This window comes from Papio anubis, chromosome 1 (genome assembly GCF_008728515.1).
Source record: "Papio anubis isolate 15944 chromosome 1, Panubis1.0, whole genome shotgun sequence".
Taxonomy (NCBI): Eukaryota; Metazoa; Chordata; class Mammalia; order Primates; family Cercopithecidae; genus Papio; species Papio anubis.
The window spans coordinates 96,193,988-96,218,055 of NC_044976.1; the positions used below are offsets into that span (position 1 = coordinate 96,193,988).

At 34.1% G+C, this 24,068-nt stretch overlaps 1 protein-coding gene across 5 annotated transcripts in view; it reads right to left on the reverse strand.

The window, feature by feature from the left end:
• The window catches only part of DPYD (dihydropyrimidine dehydrogenase), an 869,249-nt gene that overhangs the window by 439,603 nt on the left and 405,578 nt on the right, over positions 1-24,068 (reverse strand). For all 5 annotated transcript variants that reach the window (XM_031654381.1, XM_031654339.1, XM_031654360.1 and 2 more), the window contains one exon: positions 3,040-3,255. In XM_031654381.1, coding sequence (XP_031510241.1) covers positions 3,040-3,255 — 216 coding nt within the window. The remainder of the gene's footprint in view (positions 1-3,039; positions 3,256-24,068) is intronic.

The window sequence follows — 24,068 nt, forward strand, 5'->3', positions numbered from 1 at the left end:
AAACAGATCACTTCTCTGTTTTGTCATGATAATTTAGCTTTAATCAAGCTTGACAGATCGATTTCTCTCTCACCTTTCAAAATTTAAACTTGGAGCCCATACACATTTATATAGAAAAATAATTTCATAACTATATTTTAAATATGACTTTACTATCTTTATAAAACATAAATAGAATCTCAAGAAAAGCAATCTTGTTATTTTGAAATATTCTTGAAAAGACTGATTTGAGGGGGAAGAATATAGTTAATAAAAGCCATTTTTGATGTTATTTAACACAAAAGCAAACAGATCTTTTTATATTTGACATTAAAAATCTGATCATTTGCCTTTTTAAAGAAAGCACATACAGCTTTTATATAGACTGCACAGTAAAGAATAATAATATTTCTGTTTACGGAGATATCAACTGGCATTTCACTGTAAGTCAATGGTCTATCGGTGCTGCAGCGTATTAGACCTCAATCTGGCATCTACAAATGTCAAGAGTATAAAAAATATATATGTAGGATGAAAATCAAAAGCATGTTCCGAACTCCCAAAAAAATAAAAATAGGGAAACAAAGTTCACGTAAACATATTTGCTGCAGAAATCAGTGCAATACTCAGCTGTCAATCCAGAAAAACAACGAGGGAGCCACACTGTCAGTAGGACAGGATAATAAAATTTCTAGCAGATGTTCAGTCAGGGCTCTAATTTTTATTGAACTCCCTTGGTAAGCATTTAATTTCTTTATCATATGCAAGCTTGGCAAATTGTATTTCATCAAAACTGTATTGTGAAATATTAATATTTCATATGATAACAAAACCCCATAGAATAACCTTTGTCATATTAAGAGCATCCAAATTTCACATGTCAAGATTCTGAATTTTAATACATTTTAAACAGATTCTTCAATTGCCATAATAAATTATAATACAGCTAATCTAAATTGGTATACTATAATGTCACAGAATGTATAGTACATGTAACACTTTAATAGACGTCTTTAGTAAAAGGCTATGGGGAAAAACGTATGTTCATACTACTGAGTTGTATATTACCAACATTTCATCAATAGGAAAGCACAGAAATAAGCACATAAGATGTAATTACAAATTCACAAATTTAATCACTAATTAGGAACCAGATAAGGAAACAAAAAAAGTAGACCTCTATGAGGCAAACGCACTACTCGGCAAAATCACATATGGAAAATAATCTTTTTTAAAAATGGCATTACATAAGCCCAAGGTGGCTTCATTATTTTTGTCATTGCAATTTGCACAAATATGTTTAAAATAGTCTGCACAATATTTTGTTGTACCCACCATCAAAGTAAGTGAAATAGGGTTTCCAAAAAGCCCCGCATGGTTACATTTCATGTGCCAAATTTAATTTCCATTTGTTCATAACTCCCCTTTTGAACCAGCATCACAGACTTCTAAATTGATAGATTAAATTCAAATTGGAGGTTTAGAAGGAAGTTAGCTTCCACGTTTATTTCTGCTGGTGATCCTAATAAAGGCAAGTGCTACTAGGTTACTGAAAGACACAGCATCACAAATCAATGCATGTCACCAACAGCGTAAAGACTGATGTCTCTGATTAATCAGAATTCAATTATTGCAAGCAAAGAAAACATCAAATTCAAAGCAACAAACGCCTTTTTTTCAGCTATAATTCTTCACTTGTGCCCAATTAGCCAGCTATTTCGGTTTACATAGATATATTTTTTAATAGCATAACTAATATAGTCAGTAAATGGTATCTGAGACTCAGTTTTCTCCAACAGATTAAACATTTGACTATAGCTTCTCAGTAATTTTTAAACAATCAATTGAAACAAAGACAAATATACTATCAATATTCTACAAGGTTATAAACAATGGATTCATGATATTCTAAAGCTGAATCTAGTATATTCTGTTAATTTTTGCACTTTGTTTAATAAAATATTCAGTTGATTTATTTGAAAAAATAACTTCTCTTTAGATATCTAAATATAAAAAATCTTCATGAAGCATTTTTTTCCTGCACTGTTTTTTTCCTAACTTTTGAGAATTCTCTAGATTTTCCTGACCACACTTACACATTGCATCTTGTAAAGCTGTCAGAATCAGACAGCCTTAATGTTTTAGCCATAATAATGCCAGCTATTGATCCTAGTAAGAGGAAAAAGAAAGAGAGAATGTGCTTAATGGGGCATGTTTTTTCTCTATTATTTTCTTTGCCTAAGGATAAAGCTGATTCAAATAATGATACTCTTTTCTTAGTCACTAAATTCACACATTCATATACATTAATTATTACTAACTACCAGTTAGTATTAAATACATTGAGAGGTTTAGTATTTATAATTTATCAACAAACAGTCTAAAAATGTTAAAGTGTGTTGCTCTTTTCTAATTCAAAACCATATAAGGATGCAACCCTTTTGTTGTATAAAGCATCCTACTTTAAAAACATGCATTTATATACTTTGTGTACTTTAAAGACTCAAATCTCAATTTTAATACGTAGTTTATTTCCTACTAAGTATAAGATGTCCACTTCCGGGTAAGTAGAAAGTCATACTGTTAAATGAAACTCAGGGTATTTGTTTTTGAGAAAGGTTTCTGTATTCCAAATTTGGGAAGAATCTATCCTATTACCAGTACCAATAAATTACACCGGGATTCTTTTTGACATAAATTGAATCCCAGAATTTTGTGCAAACCAAATCAATTGTGTCCCTATCTTTGAGCTGAGTCATCCAAAATAATGAAACAATTAATAATACAAAAATAAGAGTTTGTGATTATTAAATGAAAAACTCACTTTTGTAATATTTATATCTTTGTTGCTTCCTAGACAATACAAATGAGAAATGTATGCCTCCCCGTCCTTCCATGGGACAGAAAGGAAGGAAAGAAGCTAAAGACTAATGTGTAATGATAGGTCTTGTCAAATAGTTTAGTAAGTTTCTTAGTAAAAAAAAAATTCATTATAATATTTATACCTTAATTAAAATATATGATAGACATTTCTATATGATTTCAATAATATTTTCTTACCTTATCAAGAGAGAAAGTTTTGGTCAGGGCAAAACCCCATCCAGCTTCAAAAGCTCTTCGAATCATTGATGTGCTGGTAGCTGGAGTTGCACTAGCAAGACCAAAAGGATTTATAAACTTCAATCCGGCCATTTCTACACTAATGTCCACCAGATCAATAGGAGTGTAAAAGAGGGGTAGTTCAGGCTTGGCAGAAATGGAAGCTCCATATTGTGACTGCAAAATACAAACCAATAATTGGTTTCATATTACATCTAAATTGTCCATAATAATATTTTACAAAAATCACTTCAACACAGCATCCGAATTAACATAGATTACAACAGTCTGTTTACAATGAAAAAAACTGGCAAAAAGTCAGTTAGCAGGGAACTGAATTCATATAATATCCTATTTTAATTTCAAAGGCAGTATGAAGAGTATTAGCAGAAATAAAATCAATTAAATAAACAAACAACTGTATTTAAAACATACTGAGATTCAAATACAGAAGGGAATAATTTTAGAATTTTTCTCCCTGGTCCAACCCAGTCTATTTGTACTTAATTTATGAAAATACCTTTAGTGCTCAGAGATATGAGCAACGGCAAGTCAGGGGGCCTAAATTCAATTTCCAGTAATCTCACTATTGTTTAGGTGATTGTAGGAAAGCCAACTAATACGTCCCTGTCTTTTCTTCTCTATCGTTTTCTGTATAGCAGCAGGAATGCTGCTTGCCTAATTTCTACCTCACAGGAAGATTGGAAAATTCAGAAAATCATAAGCTGCAGAGAGATATGTAATTTGGAAAGTGGGTAGTGTACTCATGTGCATTATGGGGGTTTGTTCTTTTTCCTGAAACCAAATAGGTCCCAAACAGTTTATGTCAAAATGTTTGACTGGCACTCAAAACTGTAAATTTACCTTTGTTAAATGATCAGTGTAATAATGCTTCTTTGCAGGATTATTGGAATGTTTTAATAAAAACACTTATTCTTAGCACATGGCACACTGAAACATCCTACATAGGTGCTTGCTAAATGTTGTCTCCTTTTCTGACTGGGGAGGTTATTAACGATTGCATCAGGCCTTTTGTTTGTAAAGTCTCTCTCTCTCTCTCCATTCCTCCCTCCCCTTCTCTCTCTCTGTTTATCTCCAAAAGACAAATAACACTGGAAAATATAAAAAGGATGAATTTTCTCAGCCAAAGCGGTTACTGAATGGACAGGGCTAGTTAATTCAAAAGTAGAAATCCTTTCTCTTGTGAATCATCACTCAAAAGAAAAGTTATTTGAGCAGAACTTTAATTTTATAGGAGTGTGTCTTGTGTAGATAAAGATTGCCATGACTTGCATAGAAATTATTTCTGGCCCTCCACCACTTATAATGCAAAGCAAAGTTCACTTAATATGTAAAAAGGCATCAAACTTATCAACTGAAACACTAATGTGTCTCGGGTACATGCAAAGAGATGCCTGATGGGATCCAGGCTTCAGTTATGGCAGGCGCCTTCTCCCAGGGATGTTCTGGGCTTCAAGGCCTATTTCTGAATATTGGTTAGTCTGGGTGTGACATAATTTTTCTGTCCTCACCTAGGATTGCTATACTATTAAAAGGATTATTAGCAAAGACAAAAACTACAACGTAAAATATAGGAAACTGGGGGTTAATTTGAGGTGTGTGTATGTATGTGTGTCCACACATGGATGTTTACAATGACAACAACCGGCAAAAAGTCAGTTAGCAGTAAACCGAATACATACAATATCATTCTTTTTAAATTTCAAAGGCAGTATGGAAAGTATTATCAATTAAATAAACAAACAAACAACTTTATTTAAAAGATACTGAAATTCAAACACAAAAGGGAATAATTTTAGAATTTTTCTCCTGGCCCCACTAACCAGCCTCTTTGTGCTTAATTTATGAAAACTTGCTTGATGGTATTTTCTTAGCTTTGTGTAATCATAATATAAATTAAATCAAGCAAGTTTTAAGGATAGACTAAGGAAGAATTTCCTTACATTACAGGTTGATTCATATCGGTAAAAGTATAGAAACACCTTCCCTGCTTTAGAAACAACGTTGAGCCAACTTCCTTTGATTCCAATAGCAGAACTACACGTAGTCCTACATACCTGTACTTTACAAGGTGAAATAAATGACCTTATAAGTATTCTTCTCTTGTTATGGCTGTGTGTTGAAATATCTATTTTTCTCAGTCTTACAGACGAATTTTGGTTTGTTCATAATTGTAGCTATATATGGCATTAGGCAACAGCCCAAGGAGGCAGATATGTATGCATAGTTCAACTTGCATTGCTTAATTTATGTAGTTTTAAATAAATAAGTAATTGCTTTGAAATTCTTACAAAGGTTGCTGCCTTAATACTAAGAAAGAAAATGATTTGGACAAATTTTGCAAGATTTTCTTTAAGCTTCAAAACAAAACCAAACACATCAAAGCAAACAATAAAATACACACACACACACACACACACACACAATTCTTTCAAATGAGAAATACAGCTTCTTATATATTTTTTCTTTTATTCACAAAAGTGCTACTATGTATATGTGTTTGTAATATAATCTAAAATCTTCACATGCCATAGGCAGTCTTTTTTCATACTGTGCAACACAGGGCTATTTTTAGCTTTGTCTTTGTCGTGCTATAACAACTCAGTCTGTTCAACTTCATCATACATCCATGCCCTAATGTACATCTCCTTTTCTGAATTTTAAAAGCCTGTTCCCCCTTTGTACCCTTGCTCAGCAAACTCAAGCTTATCTACTTTCAGTTCTCATCACAAGGTTAATTCCTCCCAAATCTCAATTGCAATCTCCAAACTCAGATTTCCAAAAGACTTCAAGGTCTTTGGATGTAGATGCTTTGCTCTTACACTTTAATATCAACTCTTCTATCTCATCATATTCCCTCCTAACGAATATGTTATCTAGATTTTCAATTTTAGACAATACTATTTTCCCATTCATCCAGTAGTGTAGTAAATAACAGATATAAGGAAACAACCTAGGTGTTGAACAATGGGGATTGGTTCCATAATGGTTCTATTGTAAAAAGGAACGCTATGCTAGCATCAGAAATGATACAGAAGAAAATAATTTATTGACATGAAAGAGGGTTTATTATGTACAAAGTAAAACAGTGAGTTAATATTATAATATGATATGTAAATTCCAAGTTTTTGATGGAAAAACATGTATATCTATTTTGCTGTATGTTTCCATTTACCCATCAATCACAAAAGATAAACACCAACATGCTAGGAGAATTATATCTCAGAATCAGGGTTTTAGATGACCTTTAATTTTTAAATTTTTGCTTACTATAATTTTCATATTTTCAATGATAAATACAAGTTAATTGATGAAATAAATAGATTTGAAGGTATACTAAAACAATTTTTAAAAGAAGCCATGTGTGTTATTTCATTTTCACACTGCTGTTAAAGACATGCTTGAAACTGGGCAATTTACAAAGGAAAGAGGTTTAACTGAACTTAAAGTTCCACGTGGCTGGGGAAGCCTCACAATCATGGAGGAAGGCAAGGAGGAGCAAGTCACATCTTACATGGATGAAATCAGGCAAAGAGGGAGAGTTTATGCAGGGGTACTCCTCTTTTTAAAACCATCAGATCTTGTGAGACGTATTCACTATCATGAGAACAGCATGGGAAAGACCTGCCCCCATGATTCAATTTCCTCCCAACAGGTTCCTCTCCTAACACATGGGAATACAAGATGAGATTTGGGTGGGGACACAGCCAAACCATATCCCCATGATACTCTAAAATCCATTAAGTGAAACTCAAAGTAAAGAGTTTGCCCTTTACTTTACTCCATAGACTGTCCTGAATCAACTTTTTCAGTTCTACTTATTACTATGTAGAGCTAGAACAATCAAAGAGACTACTTTAAAAGCTTTATTTTACAAACAGAAAACTAAAGCCAAAAGAGGCTAAATGAGTATCTGTAAGTTGCTCCGTTACTGGTAAAGCCACAATAAAATATACAGTTTGCTGCCTTGTTGGCTTATGTTCTTAATCCACCCTCAGAAATAAAATGTTTCAAACATTCCTTCTCAAAAATACTTTGTGCCTTCCTATCTCTGCACTTTTCACATTCCATCTTTCTTCTCCACATGCTGAAAATTACCCATTCTAAAGTCCTTCCCTTTTCATTATAGAGAAATTATTTTATCTGAGACACTCATAGGTCACAAAAAGTATAAGTATTTTAATTTATTGATTATATTGAAAATATTTGGTTATACGTTTAAGTACTAAAATGCATTAACTTCCCTGTATTTTTCAGGAAACCAACTTAACATTTCTTTGCATGGCATAGTCTGATTTTTTTTATAATGTACTGCCAATATACCTGTTAGACTCAGTTACTAATGTTCATATAGAACTATTTTCCTATTTTCGTTCATTTATTTATTCAGCAGGTATTTGTTAAGAACTTGGGGTTAAAAAGATGAACAAAACAGACAAGGTCCCTGACATTTATATGCAAAACGATACAAATAAATTTACCACCTACCACCAAACAAACACAAAATTTACTACCGATAGTTCATCACACTGTTATGTCTCCATACATTATTTTATGCATTTTTTTAGCTGCTTAAAATACAAATAAATTTAAGACTTTCCTCATGCATTAAACTCTTCATAATCCTTCCAAACTCAACTGATTCATTCAAGCATATACTTATTAGGACATTTACTTACTACCATCTATACACTTTTGTGAAGTAGCTACCTCTTTTTTATTTACTATTCCACAATTTTACTTTATTATTATTCTTTAAGTTCTGGGATACATGTGCAGAATGTGCAGGTTTGTAACATAGGTATACTGATGCTATGGTGGTTTGCTGCACGCATCAACCCATCATCTACATTAGGTATTTCTCCTAATGCTATCCATCCCCTAACCCCCCACTCCCCAACTGGCCCCAGTGTGTGACATTCCCCTCTCTGAGTCCATGTGTTCAACTCCCACTTATAAGTGAGAACATGCAGTGTTTAGTTTTCTGTCCCTGTGTTAGTTTGCCGAGAATGATGGTTTCCAGCTTCATCCATGTCCCTACAAAGGATGTGAACTCATCCTTTTTGGAGACTGCATAGTATGCCATGGTATATATGTACCACATTTTCATTACCTAGTCTATCATCGATGGAAATTTGGTTTGGTTCCAAGTCTTTACAATTGTGAATAGTGCTGCAGTAAACATGCGTGTGCATGTGTCTTTATAGCAGAATGATTTATCATCCTTTGGGTATATACCCGGTAATGGGATTGCTGGGTCAAATGGTATTTCTGGATCTAGATTCTTGAGGAATCGCCACACTGTCTTCTGCAATGGTTGAACTAATTTACACTCCCACCAACAGTGTAAGTGTTATTTCTCCACATCCTCTCTAGCATCTGTTGTTTCCTGACATTTTAATGATCGCCATTCTAACTGGCATAAGATGGGATCTCATTGTAGTTTTGATTTGCATTTCTCTAATGACCTGTAATGATGACCTTTTTATCATATGTTTGTTGGCTGCACAAATGTCTTCAGACAAACAGAGAGCCAAATCATGAGTGAACTCCTATTCACAACTGCTACAAAGAGAATAAAATCCCTCCAAATACAACTTACAAGGAATGTGAAGGACCTTTTCAAGGAGAACTACAAACCACTGCTCAAGGAAATAAGAGAGGATACAAACAAATGGAAAAACGTTTCCAAGGACAGAAAGAATCAATATCATGAAAACAGCCACACGGCCCAAAGTAATTTACAGATTCAGTGCTATACCCATCAAGCTACCATCGAATTTCTTCAGAGAAGTAGAAAAAACTACTTAAATTTCATATGGAACCAAAAAAGAGCCTGTACAGCCAACACAACCCTAATCAAAAAGAACAAAGCTGGAGGCATCACGCTATCTGACTTCAAATTATACTACAAGGCTACAGTAACCAAAACAGCAAGGTGCTGGTACCAAAACAGATACATAGACCAATGAAACAGAATGGAGGCCTCAGAAATAAAGCCACACATCTACAAACATCTGATCTCTTTGACAAACCTGACAAAAACAAGCAATGGGGAAGTAAGTCCCTATTTAATAACTGGTGTTGGTAAAACTGGCTAGCCATATGCAAAAAACTGAAACTGGACCCCTTCCTTACACCTTACACAAAAAATAACTCAAGATGGATTGGAGACTTAAATGTAAGACCAAAAACCATAAAAACCCTAGAAGAAAACCTAGGCAAATACTATTCAGGATACAGGCATGGGCAAAGACTTCATGATTAAAACACCAAGAGCAATGGCAACAAAAGCCAAATGTGACAGATGGGATCTAATTAAACTAAAGAGCTTCTACACATCAAAAGAAACTATCACCAGAGTGAACAGGCAACCTACAGAACAGGAGAAGATTTCTGTAATCTATCCATCTGACAAAGGGCTAATATCCAGAATCTACAAAGAACTTAAACAAACTTACAAGGAAAAAAAAAAAAAAAAAAAAGCAACCCTATCAAAAAGTGGGTGAAGGATATGAACAGATACTTCTCAAAAGAAGACAATTATGTGGCTATCCCACAGTTTAAGATATGCTGCTACTCAGCTGTCATCACAGTTGGCCATACATGTTAATTTTCTCTTCAAATATAACATAAGCTCCTTGAGGACAGTGACCAAACATATCTTAACCAAATTATTATCTCCACAATTAAAAATATGCACCTATGCCAGGCGTGGTGGCTCATGCCTGTAATCCCAGCACTTTGGGAGGCTGAGGTGGGCAGATTATGAGGTCAGGAGATGGAGACCATCCTGGCTATGGTGAAACCCCATCTCTACTAAAAATATAAAAAATTAGCCAGGCATGGTGGCAGGCACCTGTAGTCCCAGCTACTGGGGAGGCTGAGGCAGGAGAATGGCATGAACCTGGGAGATGGGTCTTGCAGTGAGCCGAGATCATGCCACTGGACTCCAGCCTGGGTAACGGAGCGAGACTCCATCTCAAAAAAAAAAAAAAAAAAAAAAAAAAAAAAAAAGCATTTGTATAAAATATTTACCCTTGAAGGCAATTCTTTCCTCTGTGGAGAAACAGATAAATAAAATCACCTTTTCACTTGGCATTCCTCAAGTATTTTTTACAGAACTAACGTATACTTCCTACATCTCCATTTTTTCTCTATACTAAACATTTTTATCTTTAATAATTACTTTTAATACAAAATGTTCTTAGCATTCTAGTTATCCTTTGTTAGGTATCTCATTTACCTATATGCTATGAAATTGAGGAATCCGCTAACATGGTTGAAAAGGTTAAAAATGAAAACTTGAATTTTTGTCATTTCCCTCCTTGCCTTCCCATTGTAAAGCAAGAATCATTTTATAACCTGGACATCACCATGACCTCTTTGATTGTTCAAAATACACTCAATGAAAACTAAAGAAAACTACAAAAGCAAAAGAAGCTGAAGTCCTAAAGAACCGAGATGAGAATGGTAAAAATGGAGATTAAGGAAAAGCTAAATGTCTAAGTTTTAGAGTGTAAAGATAAAGAGTAACCTTTCCTTTTTAAAGTCCTTCCTAGACATAAGAGAAATTGAAAATAACAAGGATGTCTAAAGACTATTTTTTTAAAGTTTGCTTTTTTCACCCTTAGAATTTTTGGGAAGAGACTGAGTAAAGGTTTTATTCACTTACAATAAAATTTCTAAAAATTAACTCCATGACAAGCATAGGCCATGAGGAGTCCAAAATATACATGTGTTACACTTAATTTTTCTCACTTCATTGTCATCTGCAAATTCCTTCAAGGTTCTTTACTGCATACAGAACAAACCATAACCTCAGCATTATATAATCCCAACTGTGATCTGGGCCTTTCTCCCTCCCCAACCTTTCTAATCTCATCTCCTACCTCTCCTTCAAAATATTTTATGCTTCCACTTATTGAACTAGTTATAATTTCTCAAATAAAACAATATCATTAATGCATCTTTGCATTTTGCCTTTTGTTTTTGCTCAGAATGTTCTTTCCTGCCGGTGATAATGCTTTGAAAATTCCAACGAAGCCTTCAAAAGTCAGTCCTGTTGTCATCTCTACTAAAAAACCTCCTTGTGTGTAAAAAAGGGAGACAGAGGGGGAAATGATAAACTACCATTTAATGAGCATAGTGTTTTAGTTTTGCAAGGTAAAAAAGTTCTGGAGAAACACGATACATGTGCTTAATGCCACTGGAACTGTACACTTAAAGATGTCTAACATGGTAAATTTTATATTATGTATGTTTTATCACAATTTAATCATGAATAATTATTTTAAGCTAAAAAAAAAAAAAAAAAAAGTCTAGGAAGCCTCTTGACAGAAGATATTGTGAAGGTATAGTGAAGGCCAAGGGTTTAACTTTTAAAACCTAAACTGTGTAACAGGCCCTGTAAAGGGGATGAAAGCCAAGAAACTTATGGTCAAGTTGAAACTCTCAAACTGCAGGAGTATAGTCTGGGGTCCCTTAGATGCAGAAAAGAAAATTAATTACAGTGAAGTATGTTTGTGTTCCACATGAGAAATAATTTTGAAATAGAGTTGTCCATTAGGGAAAGGGTCTGTCCTGGGAGATGTGAGATCATTTCCATTGGATATGACTCAAATTACCTATTAGTCAAGCCATGGGTGTGAAGTTGGAGCTAGATAACCTTTAAGATATTTTCCAAGCCCTAATTCCATGGCTTCGTGATCATTATCATGATAAACTCTGAAGTCTTGACTGGGCACATTTTCCACAAGGGGCTTGTTGGTAAAGTGTAGAACAATGAACTCAGAAAGGGCTTATTCAAAAATCAGAATTGGTCGTGTTCTAAGATATAGTCCCACAAAGCTCTCAGGCCAAGATAACTTACCAATATATACCCTAGAAATACTTCTAGATGTTTCAGTTACTGAGCATCCAGGAAGCCTCACCTCTGGACATTGTGTGCTAATTAGCTCTTCTTTTTCCCTTTTTTGAAAATAGTCTGTATCCATCATCAAACACCCCTAGGATGCTATCCCTTCTTGATGGACACATTACAGTTTATTTGGGATATAGTTTACACTCCCACATTTCTATCTCTAACTCAGACCTCTCCTCTGATTAGATTGTTGCAATCAGTTGGATATTTCTGACTTGTATTTTAAACTTCTCACACTTGAATATCTATTAGGCTTTTTAAACTGAAAACCCCTGACGCGAATTTTCTGCCACCAAACCTGCTCCTTCTATAGCCTTGCCCATTTCAAAGAATGACAACTGTATCCTTCCGATACCTTTGGCCAAAAACCTTACAATCATTTGTGCCTTTCCTTTTACACTTTATAGCCAGTCTGTCAGAAAAATCTATTGTCTCTTTTTTCAAAATATATTCCATTTCTCACCTCCACTACTACCTCCTGGTCCAAGCATGGTTATTTCTCACTGAATTTACCACACTAACCTTTTAACTTGTCCCACTGCTTCATGTCTCAGTCCTTCCCAGCAAAGGAACCACAGTAGGCTGATGGTTCCTACTCAACATTTATGATGAGTGATTGTGGTGATGGTTACATGACTCCATACACCTGTCAAAACTCATCAAATGGTACAATGGAAATTGGCAAATTTTATTATATACAAATTATATTGCAGTAAAACTGATGAAAATGAAAAAAAAAAAAAACCCAAAAAAACAAAAAACACAACCTCCTCAGGTTCCCACAAGCAAAGCTGCTTCCTAATCATACTTTGTACTTGTTTGCTTACATATATGTTATCTCTCGCTTGATGTAATTTCAGCACCTAGTATAAGACTTGGCACAGAGATACTCAACATATTTACTGAATGTATTAGACTAGTGACCTTGGGTACTCAGTGTCTTTTTCAAATTAGTTCCCAGTAAAGTGATAATCAGTTTAGATGAAATAATCATTAACTTTATTCCAAATCTATAAAAGTCCATTATTCTATGATTCTAATGTAGAGTGGCATTCAAGCCCTGGAAGATTGCTGATTTTAGGCCAATCTCTCCAAGAACCATCTAGTGGGAATAGTAATTGCCCTGGGTAATTAAGTATCTATGTGTGTATGTGTGTATATATATATTCTATAATTAAGTCACATTAAATGACATTAAGATTCACCAACATCACACTTTTGCCAAGGTCTTGCCTAAAATAGAGCATTTTTCTTCCTACTGGAATTTTGACTTCCAGTTTAGAATGAACTTTGGTGGCAAGTAACAAACTGGCCTTACCATGAGGTACAGGAGGATCTCATGAAAATCATGCAGAAATGCAGCCAGGCCTCCAGGAAGAGCTGGGAATTCTCGAGGAAAGTAAGAAGATTCTTCATGCTTTGTCCTTTTTCTTTCTATGTACAGCCACTTTATTCTTCTCCCTCTTCCAATTGGCTTCCCCTACTTCTTTATCCAGAATGATTTATATTGTATAGGTCTAGCCCAGTCATTTTTTTACTCTACTTATCAGAAACACGTAGAGAGTTTTAAAAACTACGATGTCCAGGCCAGGTATCTTCCTACTAATTATATCAGAATCCCTTGGAGGAGGACTCATTAATAGTATTTTTAAAAATCCCTCCAAAACATTACACAGAGCATTCAAGGATGAGATCACCTCTCTGGTAATACGAGTTCTCCTCCTAATTCCTAATTCTCAAGTAAGAGATTCAGGCTTGGCCAATACTGTGTTAGGTGTCTACTTTATTCAACTATGTGGCTACTGGGGGTCTGTTCAAGAGAACAAAGACTCTTTAAGTTCGGAAGATAGTCTAAAAGGTGCTCATGTGGGCCTCCCATCTGCTAATAAAGTGTCAGCTCTGACAAACATCAACACATTGTCCAAATGTTAAGGTCTACTGTAAAAATAGGTCACTTTTATATTTTTTTTCTTTTATTCTTAAGATCAACAAGATAGTTGTTCATTTGCAAGTAATATTTATACCAGACCCAGTGATAGGTATTTTTTAATCACAATTTTTAAGGTATGCATTATTCTCCTATTGAAGATGAGGAAAATGAGGCTCAAAGAAAGTAAACTGCTTGTGTAAAGATTAATAAGTGGTAGAGCAAGATTTGAATTGAAAGCTTACATTAACTATATTATATCAAGCTGCCCCCATCTTACATACATTTTCTAAATTATTAATGTCCTCAAAACAAGAAACTAACCTGAAAGTTATTCATGATGGTTTGATTGATCACAGAGAGTACATATACACACACACTGAGACATCGTATCAAAAATAAAAACCATATACTGTTCAAATATCATTAAGACAATCAATCATAATGCCATTAATTCAAGAATAGAAATAAAAATACAGTCTTAAGCTACAATAACTCATTATTTTATTATTAAATTATTACTCATTACCACTGGTTTCTTCTGTTATACCTGGTTGGATCATGGAATTACAGCAGAGACATTTGGATGTATAATGATTATGTTGCTGGGGAAAAGCAACTTACATGATAAGTATGTATCCCAGTTGTATTTTCTCCTAATTTGTTTTGCTAGAATGAAATTTGAAAAAAAAAAAAAAGGAAGAGAAAAGCACTACTAAAAGCAATACTAGTGGTAGTGTTTGTTATATTTGATTGAAGAAGAAATCACCATCACTATGTTCCACCCAATTCAAAATAATCAAACAGCTTTCACTTACTCATTTTGTTTATATTTCATTGTGATATGCTACAATGGATCCTATCTTGGAGTACAGTTGCTATAGAAATATCCATTCTGAAATTATTTTAAGGAAAAGAATAAATAACATTGCATAGCTGCTTGTGGCTAGATTAATTCACAGAATGGATTAATGCATTAATTAACTCAAGCTTAGTTACTTTGCTCTTTGAAGAAATATCTATTGAGGGAAAAATCTTACAGAGTAGAAATTAATTTGGATTAGCTGTTTCCATGATGGAAAGGCCTAGCTCCAGTGATTACAATTATAACATAAAAACAGATTTCACTTCTCCATTTTGAGAAATTATTATTCACAATAAAATTTCTTTCTGATATAAAATCTTTTCTGATTTGAGGCTTCAGAAGTTTCTACAAAATAATGATTCCATTTTACTCATTTCTTCAAAACACTATATTCACATTCCTCTATACTTATAAACTGAGCATAAAATAAGACTACAAAATTAAATAACATTAATTGGCTCCATGGCATAATGGTCAGCATATCTGGACTCTGAAAATTAAATGATATTAATTCAAATCCATGTGCCATCCTTCTCCATCTCAACTCTACCTCTACCCCCAATTATCAGCTCTTTAACAACTTAAAACTTAATGTAGTATCATGCAAAAACTCCTCCTCCTTCAACCAAAAATAACTATTCCTCCCTGGTTTTCCTCCGTTTACTTTTTAACACTACCATCCATCAAGTTTAAGTTAAAACTTGTTAATTGTATTGTTTTTGATATTTCTTCTCTCTCAACTCCCATTTCTATTCTACAGCAAATCTAATTATTTTTGACTCTATCCTCTTTGTCACTATTATCTCTTACTGAGACTTTTTCTTATTGATTTCTGCATTCTCCTTACCTCCTACTCAAATTTGTTCTTTACTCTATACCAGAGTAGGGTCTTTAAAACAGAAATTTGATTGTGTTATGCACCTGCTTAAACTTTTCCTTAGTTTTCCATTGGATTTTGTTGATATTCAACTTTTCATGATAGCCTACAGCTCTTTCATGATATGGTCCTGTCTACCTACCCAAACTTACCTTATGCCAATCTCTGTAAATATACATATCATAGTCACATGTGCCTTCTACCAAACTCTGCGTTTAACTGTACGTTTACACTTGCTATTTTCTCTTTCTGACATATTATTTTTTCATGGTTCTATTTCAATGTAAACTCTTCTCCCACTGCCACATACCAGCTCTTTTAGCAACCTGAGGTTGTATCACCAATGAGCTAAGTAAACTTGTAAAATATGCTTCCTAAACCCCATTTGTCCCATGATCTAAAATATTTCCTTAGCATATAAAATATACCTATAAAATCTATCAAGTGTATTCTACATGGCAGGCATTCTGTTCAGGAGCTAGGAGCACAACAGTTAACAGAGTACTTTGTCTTTTTCTTTTTTTTTTTTTTTTTTAGTAGTCTATTTTACTTATTAATGGTTAAAAAACTGCTTCACTAAACATTGTTTTGTTATTATTTATATATTAATATGCTGAGAGCACTATTATTGCACATCTTTTTTTTTTTTTTTTTTTTTTTTGAGACAGAGTCTCGCTCTGTCGCCCAGGCTGGAGTGCAGTGGCCGGATCTCAGCTCACTGCAAGCTCCGCCTCCCAGGTTTATGCCATTCTCCTGCCTCAGCCTCCCGAGTAGCTGGGACTCCAGGCGCCCGCCACCTCGCCCGGCTAGGTTTTTTTTTTTTTTTTTTTTTTTGTATTTTTTAGTAGAGACGGGGTTTCACCGTGCTAGCCAGGATGGTCTCGATCTCCTGACCTCGTGATCCGCCCGTCTCGGCCTCCCAAAGTGCTGGGATTACAGGCTTGAGCCACCGCGCCTGGCCTATTGCACATCTTTTTTCCACAGCTTTATTGAGTTATAATCAGTCTACAATAAACATAATTAATGTATAAAATTCAGTGCTTTGGATATATGCATACACTCATGTTACTATCACTACAATCCATGTCATAAACATATCCATCACGTTCAAAAGTTTCCTTGTGTCTCTTTGTTATTGTTGCTTGCTTTATCTCTTATTTCCTTCCTTCCTTCCTTTCTTTTTCTTTCTCTTTCATTTTCTTTCTTTTCTTTTTTCTTTCTTTCCCTCCCTCCCTTTTTTCTTTCTCTTTCTTTTTCTTTCTTTCTTCCTTTCTTTTTCTTTTTTCTTTCTCTTTCTTTCCTTTTCTTTTTTCTTTTTCTCTTTCTTTCTCTTTTATTTCTCTTTCTTCTCTGTCTTCCCTCCTGTCCTCCCTTTCTTTCCTCTTTCCTTCTCCTTCCTTCCTTCCTCTTTACTTTTTGTGTCCTTCCTTCTTTTCTTTTCTTTATTTCCTTCTTTCTTTCCAATATACCCAACATCCCTCTCACCCATCTCCTGGAAACCATCATTCTATTGTCTACTTCTACACATTTGACTACTTTAGATGCCTCGTATAGAGGGAATCACGCAGTATGTGTCCTTCTGTGATGGCCACTTCATTTAGCATAATGTCTTCCAGTTCTATCCATTCTTTCACAAACAATACAGTTTCCTTCTTTTGTAAGTCTGACTAATATTCTCTTGGATGTATAAATCAGAATGTCTTTATCCATTCATCTATCAGTGGACATTTAGGTTATATCTTGGCTATTGTGAATAATGTTGCAGTGAACATGGGGATGCAGATGTCTCTTTGAAACAATGATTTCAGTTATTTTAGATATATACCCAGAAGTGGGATTGTTGGATCATACGATAGTTCTATTTTAAATTTTTTGAGAAACATCTATGCTGTTTTCTCCAGCAGTTCCACCATTTTACATTGCATCAACAGCTGAACAAGGGTTTCAACTTCTCCAAAAACTTGTCAAACTTTTGTTTTTCTGATAATAGTCATTGTTATCAAGTGTGAGATGATATCTCAATGTGGTTTTGATTTTCATTTTCCTGATGATCTGTGATAAGAATTTTTTCATATACCTGTTGGCCATTTGTATGGCTTCCTTGAAAAAATATCCATTCAAGTCCTTTGCTAATTTTTTAAATTGGACTATTTCAATATTTTGCTATTGAATTTTAAAAGTTTCTTATAGTTTTTGGAAATTAACTGCTGGTTAATTAATGGTAAATATTTCTTCCCATTCTAAAGGCTGCTTTTTCACTTGGTTGATTGTTTCCTTTGCTATGCAGAAGCTCTTTTAGTTCAGCTAATATAATAGTGTGTAATCCCACTTATCTCGTTTTGCTTTTGTTGACCACACTTTTGCTGTCATATCCATGAAATCATTGTCAAAACCAATGTCATGAAGCTTTTCCCATATGCTTCCTTCTAAGGAGTTTTACAGTTGAAGGTTGTACATTTTAGTCTTTAATTAATTTTGAGTTAATTTTTGTCTGTGGTGAAAGATAACGTTCCAATTTAATTATTCTGCATGTGGATAGCCACTTTTCCCAATGTAACATTTATTGAAGAGACAATCCTTTCCCCACTATGCATTCTTGACTTTTTATTGAAAGTCATTGTATATGTTGTATAGTTGACTGTACATGGCATGGCTGTAGCATATAAGTTCTTTATTGTTCCAATGCTCTACATGTTTGTTTTTATGCCAGTACCATACTGTTCTGATTATTATTGCTTTGTAATTGTTTTGAAATCAGGAAGTATAATGCTTCTAACTTTGTTCTTATTCAAAATTGTTTTTGTTATTTGGGTATTTTGTGCATTCATATATATTTTAGGATTATGTTTTCAATTTCTGTAAAAAATGTATTTGGAATTTTGATAAGGATTTCATTGAGTCTGTACATCGCTTTAGGTGAAATGGATACTTTAACATTAGTTTTTCCAATCTATATTCTAAGAATATAAGATGTCTTTCCATTTAGGTTTGTCTGCTTTACTTTCTTTCAGTATTTTAGAGTTTTTATTTTAAAAGTATTTCGTGTCCTTGATTCAGTGTATTCTTAAGTACTTTATTCTTTCTAGTCTTATTGTAAATTGATTTTTTTCTTAATTTTTTGGATAGTTTATTGTTGGCATACAGAAATACAACTGCTTTTTGTATGTGGATTTGAATCCTGCAACTTTACTGAATTTGTTTATTAGTTCTTCCGTTATTGGGGGCAGTCTTCAGGGTTTTGTATGTATGAGATCATGTCCTCTGCAAACAGTTAATTTTTCTTCTTGTTTTCTGATATGGATGCCTCTTATTTCTTTGGTTTGACATATGGTTTTTGCCCATCATTCTGTTAATGTGGTGTTATCACATTTATTGATTTGTGTATGTTGAACCATCTTTTCATCCTAGGAATAAGTCTTGCTTTATGGAGATTTATAGGTGATAGAATACAATCTTTTTAATGTGCTGTTGAATTTGGTTTGCTAATATTTCATTGAAAGTTTTTGTATCCATATTCATCAGGAATACTGGCCTGTAGTTTTCTTTGTTTGTGGTATCTTTAGTAACAGTGTGATGCTGACCTCATAAAATGAGTATGGAAGTATTTAATCTTCTATTTATTTTCACAAGAGTTTAGGAAAAAAGGATATTAATTCTTCTTTAAATGTACAGTAAAATTAACCAACGAAGCCACCTGGTCCCAGGCTTTCCTGTTTGGATTGGGTTTTGATTACTGACTCAACCTCCTTATTTGTTATTGGTCTCTTCAGGTTTTCCATTTCTTCTTAATTCTGTCTTTATAGGTTGTATGTTTTTAGGAATTTATCCAGTTCATCTAGGTTGTCAAATTTGTTCACAATAGTCCCCTATGGTCTTCTTTTTTATTTCTCTGGCATTAGTTGTAATGTCTCCTGTTTCATTTCCAATTTTATGTTTGAATCCTCTCTTTTTTTCTTGGTTCAGATAACAAATTGTCAATTTTATCTTTTGAAAAACAATTTTTAATTTTATTGACTTTTTTCTATTGTATTTTTATTCTTCATTTGTTCCTGCTCTAATCTTTTATTACTTCCGTCATTCTGCTAACTTTGAGCTTAGTTGTTTTGTTGTTGTTGTTGTTTTGCTGTTGTTCATCGATGTTTAAAGTTATGATATTTATTTCAGATCTTCTTTCTTTTTTAATGTAGACATTTACTGCTATAAAACATCTCTTAGTACTGTTCTTGCATAAGTTTTTTCTTTTTATTAGTCTTTTGGTATTTTGTGTTTTTGTTTTAGTTTGTCCTGAGAGATACTCTAATTCTGCCCCCAAGATCCAGTCACCACCCACCATGCCCCACCTCCAACACTGGGGATTAGAATTCAAAATGAGATTTGGTGGAGACACAGATCCAACCCATATCACTTAATTATAGTAATACATTGGTTTCTTTTACATTCTACTAGTTATAATATTATCTGTTAATGTAAGAGCATATAGACTATTATAGCCTCTACTGCATACAAACCAAAGAGTCTGTTCAAAGAATAAAACAGTAAATGAACTTAAAGAAATGATTTTAAGTTAGGGATCCCCCTAAAATAATAAATAACATGTTGACAAATTTTCAAAAGTGTCAATCAAAAGGGTAACAATTGCCATATTGACAGGCCCAGGGGCAAAGGTGGTGATACTGCTGACAAGATGTCAATGACTCAAGTAATAAAAGCATGGTGACCAGCTCAGGGTGGTGCCTGACAGCAAATCCATGTAACATAAAGGAGTCAGTATGATCAAGGTGAGAGTGACGAAGGTAAATAAAAGAAGCTGACATTTAAGAAAGGTGACAGCAGTAATGTTAAATATTAAGCCTTGGAATAAGAAGCTCAAAATTGTAAGTCAACATATCAGCCAATACTTGCTCTTGTGTTAACCTATTACCCCTCATATTTCTAGAAGGAGAATTCTCTGAAATAGACTAAGGTGAGGATAGAGTGTGAAGAGAAAACCAGTGTAGTTGCCCAGAGGTCACTTCAAAATAGAAATAACAATGTCTATAGGGAAGGATGGTTGTGAAGATCAAATGAGAAAAACTACAAAGCCCAAGCATGCTCATCTGTATCCTTCTGTTTCCATGGTAACTCCACCCCACCATCAAGCATCAGATCTTTTAGTAATCTAAGGTAGTATTTATCACCAATGAGCCATGTGAACTTACGAAATCCATTTCCTAAACTCAATGTCCTCATAATCTAAAACATTTCCATAACCTACGCATTGTTTCAACTGTATTTATTAAGTGCCTACACATGGCAGGCATTTCATTGGCCAACCACCAACGATAAGGTAACCACTGTTCTAGGGATACAACAGAGAATAAAACTGACTAAAAATCTATTTGAAGGCTACATTCTCACAGGATGTTGTCTGCTATATAGTGACTGTTCAGTACATGGGAAGTGATCTAAAATGAAATAAGGTAAATTTTGAGTACTGGTTCTAAGAATCACAAAAAGTCCAATACTTGTCCCCATTCCGGAACAGAGTTCTCTGATAACTGCTAGGAACTCACTTATGTGTTTTGACTTCCACATGCTCAGCTGGAGCTCAGAAAAAGAGAAAAGAACATCATGAGGAAAAAGCAAGCTGGTTATTGAAAAGAACAGTAGAACTGAGAACAGAAAAACTTGGGTTCTAGCCCCAGCATTGCTATTAACTAGTTTTAACACCTTAAGAAAGGCATTACATTTTTTCTGTTATTTTTTATGGATGTTATTCTTGTCTTTATCTCTTCGAGGATAGTTAAGATTTTTTACAGCCTTTTCAGATAATTCTATTATTGTTGTATTCTTCTGAGTAAATTATCTTACTATGTGAATTTACTCTTTTAAATCCTGTTCCTCAGCTTCCTAACTCATGGCCAACTACATCTCAACCAAATCCAGCACAGTTCTCCATTTTTTTAAAATGGGGAAATGGTTAATCCAGAGGTAATTTTGAGTATAAAGTGAATGCTAAACCTCTAAAAACAATCAACCATAATGGGTATTCAAAAAATTAGATTTTTAAATTTTTATATATATTATTTGGGTTTTAGAACCGTATAAAATTACAATTCTGCCCCTCCCATGAATGAAAATAATGAGGTTCCAGATAACGTATCGGAGATTTTAAAAGTTGTTAAGTCCTTGAGCTGGGAATTCCACCTCTATGATGACAATGTTCTGTCTCAGAGACATAAGTGAGAAAACCAAAAAGGCAACATGATATTCCCAAAAGTCTGAAGGCAGAATTAATGAGCAATTGGTTCGGGACTTGAACCCAGACTGCTTGACTTTCAGGTTGCCATTACACCATCCTGGATATTTTTTGATCTGATCCTTTACAACTTGTTTGAGATTCTACTTTACTAAATCACTGAATTCAGAAGAACACAATTCTGGTCAAAATTTACAATGAGGTTAGTCTGTATTTAAATTTCCCACAGCAAACCAAAGGTTTTGGGTGTTTTGTTTTATTGTGCTACATTGTCATTAGACCCAGAGGGCCCCATGCATTAGAGCGCTGAAAATTTGGCATGGGATGCATAACAGTTCTAGTCCATCTGGACCAGTTGACACTGCAGTGGTTAATTTCTTTCATACTCCATCAACATGAACTAAGGTTAGATTCCCTATGTATTGGATCAGATTTTTCAGTTTTTTTTTTTTTTTTTCCTGCCCATTCTAATCTTCGGTTATCTCTGCCAGAAGTAGCAATCTACTGTATACTGGCAAGGAAATATTCTGTCTTTACAGAGACAATTTCATTTTAAATTACTTTTCAGGTCAAACACTGCCATTTAATAAAAGTTTGGAACCTATACAAAGTCAATAAAAGGCATTAAAATTACTTATTAGTCATGGTATTTCCTTCCTCTATCACCAACTAGATAGTTTTGTTTTGATAGCTCCATTAGGTATAGCCTCATTGCTCATTTTTTCCTTGACTTCCTTTTAGAACATATGGACGTTACAAAAAATAAATTCTCGTTTATACACAAAAAGCTTCACATTACTAGAATTTTTAATAGAAAACGTGTCAAGTCTCTGATGCATAATAATTATTTTTAAATATTAGCTAAAGAACACATCACAATTTAACCTGAATGTACTATCAAAGAGGAAAATTATGTGGAGAGTACTACAGGGTTTAATGTATGTTTATTTATAAGCAACTGAAGACGACTTCATTTTTCAATAACTGTAAGCAAATTTGACTTTACTACTTGCCATTGCAAGAAATAAAGATGAGGTCACATACATTTCTGGTACTAGTTAAGCTAAAGGCTCAGTTTCCCAATGAGACTGACCTGAAGTCATCTCAACACGATGATCCTGACCCAGTGGAAAAACTTAGCATGGAAACAGCATTTAGCCATGACATACTTCAATATTATTTTTTGGAGGCTATCACTATCTCAAACTGAATCCATTATGATTTAAAACTGTCTTTTTATTGATATTCATTGTTTTTCAACCTGACAGTGCCCAATGATTTATATCAATCTTCTCTTAACACAGGAATTAAAGAGACTGCAATATATCTTAAACTGAAGGACACTTTTTCAATAAGTCTCAAGATTTTAATACAGTTGTCATTTCAAAAGCCTACCTCTTCTCAGTTGGAAAGGGGTTTAGAGAAGAAGAAGGCAGCTCTGTTGATAAGATTGTTTTTATCTGCAGCAGTAGAGGATTCGAAAATTAGTATGACATATCGATGATGCCATTTTTTCAGCCATTTTTATTCTTTAAGTGCAAGAACACTGCAGCTGGCTGTCAATCATCAAACCACAAAATGAAATCCTTTGCCTGGCTAGGAGATTTGCAACTATACCAATGCTGGTAAACTAAACACCAAATTATAGCCTTTTCTCCCGCTTCACCCAGATTTCACAGGGGCTGCACACCCAAATAAATGCCTCTTGGCTACCCATTCATCTAACAGCTGGAAAGATGACACTTGACATTTGGAAACTTTCCTGTGAAGATTGCTGCAAGGCTTTCCCATTAGCTTCCTGGTGAGACTGTAAGGTCGAATAAGCTGCCTCAAAACCTGCAAAGGGTAACGGAAATACTCTAATATTAAGCCTGTGCAATTTAAATTTCTAATTCTCAAATCATAGTTCTTCAGATATTGTAGAAATCACTGGTATATTTCAGGGCAAAAAAATGCCTTTGAAGATGTGGAATTAAAGTGATATTTTAAGCAATGATAATGATAACAAGTGTCTTTTATTTAAAGTTGGGACTAAAGGTCTTCTAAGTAACAGGGGCTTCAACACAGAGAAGTTCTTGTAAGTTTGTTTTCTAAAATCCCTGACTGTCATATTTTCAACAACTGTTCATTTTTGTCCAG